The following is a 5,435-nucleotide window of genomic DNA, read 5'->3' as shown; positions in this document are numbered from 1 at the left end:
TATGATTCTATGTCAGAATCACTGTGGTTTAAAACAGTTTTACATTCAGACAAAACCTCAGCTATGTAATATTAATCTATCAAGTGAAAAGATGTGGGTCTGTCTGATTCTGAGCAAAATGGGGGGAAATGAATGTAAGCTGAAAGACAAATAACGTGTTGATCTGTGCTGCAGAGCAAATGCCCTCACTAAGCGCTGCCTAAAGAAACACGTGCAACAATAGAACGTAGAACTGCCATAGATGATTGTAAAATATTGAATCTGTAACAAAGTCTATTACTCACTGGTGAAACTCCCTTCCACAGACTGAAGAAATTCTCTGTCCTAATAACATTGATCAAAACAGCAAACATCCCCACCCTTGGTGAACTGCAAGATAAAGTTTAGAAATTATTACAAACACATTTCAAAAAGCATGAATGTCAAAACATATGCATACCAAAAATTTGATAAAATAACAGATTTTCAAAAAGTAAACAATGTTTTATAGAGTAGAACAACTCAGCATAGAAATTATTGCCTGGTAAGTGGTGTTCCAGTATAACTATGGAAAGTTGTTTAAAATAAATATTCACTTATAGCGTATTTCCTGTTCCTGTCCTTAGAAGGGCTAATTCCAACCGAGCAGTCTGACATTGTAATTACATGGTGCTTGTGTGACTAATTGTCCAATATGGGTCATAACAGGAGGTTCAGGCTGGTCTTTCCTGATAATTTGATGTGTGTGTGTGTGTCATTTGCCATACATGGTTGATGTCAAGGTAAAAAAAACAAACAACAACAAAAAAAAAAAAAACAGGGCGAGCAAAAGGGGGATAATATTGGGGGCATCTTGATTTACGCATTTGGTGAAATGTGTAAAATGTAGGTTTTGCGCACACACCCTGGCTTGGCATTGTTCTGCAGGGTCTGTAGCCGAGTCTTGACCAGGTCCAAAGGCTGGAAGAGCAGCGTAGAGCATGTGCCGCTGAGAGAGCCACACATAAAGGCTTTGAGAGCTGGGTGAGCCTAAGGATGATAAGAGATGGAGACAGTTGACAAAGAAGGGAGATATAGGGATTGAAAGAGAGAAGATAGGAGGATGACAGAGGACAGAAGGGAGAAAAGTGACAGGAGAACAAAATGGCAGACAGGGAGCACAGAGGATGAAATGGGAGAGGAAAAAAGGTGGTGAAAGAGTGAAACTGGAAATACAGACAAATATTGAAGAGATGTGAGATAAGGCAGGAAAAATACATAGCGTTACCCACAATTGTATTATTAATAGGATTGTGTGACAGTTCTATTGCAAAAAAGAAGAAGCTATAAACAGATGAGAGGCTATAATCCCATTTCGTGGAGATGATGTGGATGCGATGTGCATGCGATGTGCAGAGACAGTCCACAACCCCACACACACAGGCTGTTGGAAGGAATTACAATGAGACTCAAAATGATCTGTTGTTACATGCCTCATGGACAAAAAGGCAGCATAAGTATGAGATATGGACAAGGTCAGCTGCATCTGAAGTTAAATAGTTACATAAAATAAGGTACCACCACCACCACCACACACAAACTTACAGTAGTACAATACCAAATACTAAATGCATACTAACATGTGGCATTTTAATGTACACATTACACACACACACATTCCTACCTTCCCCGGGGTGCCTGTGGCTGGGCTCTGAGAATCCCGTTTTTCCTGCATTTGCCCTCTGTCACCTCCCTTACTCTGTGATGCTGCTGTTACAAATTGCATATTATAAAAGAATACCCCATCTCCTCACAAAGCCCTATTCTCTCACTCTCTTGCCCATGTCTTTCGCTTGCTTCATGGCTGCACCCCTTCTCCCCTGTTTTGCAGCCAAAGCAGAAGCTTAACCCAGCCTTTGTTTTTCAATGGGCTTCTATCTCTATCTTTCAGAGACACACTCATACATCTGTATCTCGGGCTACCCCCTCTGCAAAGCTCACTGCTAAATTGCATCTTTGTCAAACGCCATGAGTCATGAAGTGGCTCTGTGTGTGTGTGTGTTGGGAAAAGGGCTTTGAATATAATTCACTGCAAATGAATGAGGTAGTAGTATATTTGCACAAGGTATTAAGCAGAAAACTACAAATCTTGCTACTACACCTATCTTAGGTGACAGAAATCACAATATTAACAACCATTAACAGTATCCAAATTCCAAAATATCATACAAATGTGGCCAATATTTATCCAAGTAACTTTATTACACTCAAATGTCAATTCTCAAACAAAAGTTTTCAAGTACCAGCTAAAGGCCTGGTTCATTTCCCAAACTATTTATTATATCTTGACTGATACTGCTATGGAGGATTCGGTAATGTGGTTTTTAAAGTTGTTTGCGCAGTTAAATATTTTAGGGTAAATGAGTAACTGCAGAATAGGCTATTATTTTACAAGGAGCCCACTGAAGCCTTCCACGAAGCAATCCTAGTACCGTACATGTCCATCAATAATTACAACTTTTTTAGTTAGTTGAAACTTTAGTTAGTTCACCATCACAAACTGATTCAGTTTCAGTTTGTATGTATGTATAAGGACCAACGCAAACTACAACAACCTGCAGGTAACGTTAAATACACCGACTCACCGCTGCTAACTCCATCTTTGACCTGGATGCTGAGCCGGATGAGTCCAGTTTTTCCTCTGCTGCCGCCGTTTTGAATTTGGTCGAGTTGCTAAAAGAGGACAGAGCCAATAGCAGCTTCAGTCACATTTAGAAACAATAAGCTAGTTTGCAAAGTCTGACAATGCGCCGGTAGGTTAGGAGCTAGCGTTAGCTAGTTAGCTGACGAAGTATGTAAACGTTAACAATAAATGAAGAAGGTGAACAGCTTGTGTCCAGGTCAATCACGAGTGACTATTAAAACAAACAGCTTTACTGTGACAAAAACGACATTAAATTAACCCTTATCGGGAGGAAGGTTCTCTTGGAAATGATCCTTTAATAACGTTACATCGCAGGAGTAACTAATTGTTAGCATGTGCGCTACTCTTACCTGATTTGAGTCTGTTAAGGACCGATGAAGATGACGAGCTCCCCTGCCAGCTTTAGAAACGCCATGTTTCGTTTATACCATCACAAGCGGCTCGTGAACGTCCTCGTGGTCACTTCGTTCGAGATTAAAGACTTTAACGTTAGCTAACGTCCGGCCTAAAAGCCGGTTTCTCTCACGCCTAACGTTAGCGTTACGTAACGTTAGCAACAAAGTCACTGGTAGCACGCCCCGGTAAGTTATCTAACTTTAGTCTGGTTCTCTTGTACAGTGTTATTTAACGATATCCTTTCATGGAAGCTGCCCAAAAGCTTTTTTTTTTAAATTTAGGAAAATTTAAATTGCAGTAAAGACGGTGATATCACAGACGTTAATTCTTAACGCCAGTGAGCTGCTGCATTGGCTGCGTCTGTTAGCATCCTGTTAGCAAAGTTGATCTCTCGACACAGCATCTGTCATACAAACTCACACAGAGTACTGTAGGTACCGGAGTACATTTACTGATGTACTTTACTAAGTCTGTGGTTCTTGCACTACATACATTGATACAAAATATAATTAACAACTAAATTATTTTTTCATGTATTATTAAGGGCCGCCTGGCAGTATATTTAAATGTATATCACACAAACTCTATGTAAGAAAGACATTCTTTTATTTATTGTTATTATTACATTTTTTTTCTTTGTCATATCTAAAATGAGCACATATTTTATTAGTAGTCTACATATTTCTACTTAAACTATTGTTTCATTGGTGTATAACCTCCAGGAGACATTGCCTTTTTTAATTCAAATACCTAACGGTTAAATTATGAAATATAATAAATGAAATGTTTCAATGATTTTCCTTATAAAAAGTTCTTAAAGTTAAAAAAAGGTTTTTCTCTCATTGAATAAATATATCAATTAAACTTAAATAACACCTGCAACTTTGGGCTTGTTTTTGAGGCACATATCAAAGAAATCTAGATTATTATATTCATACTGTCACCAGTATAACATTCAGTAGTGTGTAAAACACTAAATAAGTAAGTCAGAGTACTTGTTTTTATAGCATGTCCTTCATGCTTTAAGGTGAGTAAAGCATTTCAAGTAATACTTACAGTGGAGTGCTTTCTATGAAAGTACTCACACTTGAGTAAGCCATTTAAGGTGTTCCCTTTGAACAATTCAGCAGTACTGGTTGTAAACTTAGTATGATTTCTTAAAAAAAAAAGACGTTTTAGTTTGAACATCTAAGAAACAACATTCATTAAGTTTGTAAATTGTGCAGTGTAGTCATTGCACCTCTAACAATGAGCTCAGGGTGTCGCTGTTGTATTGTGTAAGATGACACCAGGCCCAGTACAGCTGCAGCTCAGTTCGTCGTCCATGGACCACAGGGTCAGTGGTTCGATCCCCGGTCCTGGCTGTATGTTGAAGTGTCTCTGGGAAAGACACTGAACTCCCAACAGCCCATTCCCATCCCCAGCTGTGCAGTGCCGGTCTCGGTAGAAATGTGGGAGGGTTGCGTCAGGAAAGGCATCCGGTGTCAAAAAAAAACACCACCCAACTCAACATGCAGACAATGATTCACTGTGGCGACCCTGGGAAAAAAAATTAAAACACAGTAGTGGCATACTCATGTACAGTGGTCAAACAATTATCCACTCCAGAGGGCAAACTTCAAAGGCAAACACCTTAAAGGCAGTTATGTGATGTCATTGATGACATCAACAGCACAAATACTTCTTAATTTACCCAACCAAGATACTTTGACTACAGAAAACTCCCCAAATTGTTCTCCAATATTACAATTACCAACTTAATATTGGAAATAATTACTAAATTAGACAAAAAAATATGCTATAACTTATCATTATGACCAGTGTCTTGTGGTCTTCTGGTGTCAGGTCACCAGCATACTGTAGGAAAACAGGAAGACAGACCTTGGTATAGGTCTATCAAGCTTGTTGGCTTGTCTGGCCAACTAGACAATGTTCATCTTTTATTATGTGGAATATCTTTGCCCATCACCCATGAGCCCTGAGATGCTGACTCATCAAAAACCATCAATGTCCGACAATAACAAAATTTAGGGTTGCATGTGTCCATTTTTTGCTGCCTTTGGCAGTCAGGCAGATATTCCTTAATCTAATGTTTCCAAAGGCAGTCTGCCATATACTGGACTTTGACATCTATGGTGGCCCTCTTCAAACATTTACAATAGCCAGGACCAGGCATTGAACCAACATACACTGTCACAGCTTAGTTTTTCAGCCGTTTTCTGCTCTGTAATTCCTCCTCCTTACCCTCCCCATCTGATGCCATTTTCCTCCTCCATATGCCCTTCATCAGGATTAGTCACGATATATAGTATCCCAAACAATTGCTTCACGTCATTGCTATATCCTGTAAGGTCACACAAGAGATGAGTCAAATTGG

At 39.2% G+C, this 5,435-nt stretch overlaps 1 protein-coding gene across 3 annotated transcripts in view; it reads right to left on the bottom strand.

Annotated features, from left to right (window-relative positions):
- Positions 1-3,476, bottom strand: part of LOC137123571 (mitochondrial glycine transporter B-like) — an 8,726-nt gene extending 5,250 nt beyond the window's left edge. The window contains exons 1-4 of one of the 3 annotated variants that reach the window (XM_067497518.1): positions 3,013-3,476; positions 2,604-2,691; positions 884-1,008; positions 285-369 (exon numbers count right to left, since the gene is read on the bottom strand). In XM_067497518.1, coding sequence (XP_067353619.1) covers positions 285-369; positions 884-1,008; positions 2,604-2,618 — 225 coding nt within the window. In that variant the 5' untranslated portion in view covers positions 2,619-2,691; positions 3,013-3,476. Of the gene's footprint in view, positions 1-284; positions 370-883; positions 1,009-1,642; positions 2,576-2,603; positions 2,692-3,012 lie in introns of those variants that run through there. The other 2 variants (XM_067497517.1, XM_067497516.1) reach the window with 2 other exon arrangements.
- Positions 3,477-5,435: the final 1,959 nt, after the last annotated feature.

Source organism: Channa argus, chromosome 3 (genome assembly GCF_033026475.1).
Source record: "Channa argus isolate prfri chromosome 3, Channa argus male v1.0, whole genome shotgun sequence".
Taxonomy (NCBI): domain Eukaryota; kingdom Metazoa; phylum Chordata; class Actinopteri; order Anabantiformes; family Channidae; genus Channa; species Channa argus.
The sequence above is the reverse complement of the archived record's forward strand: the minus strand, read 5'-3'. Positions and strand labels throughout refer to the sequence as shown.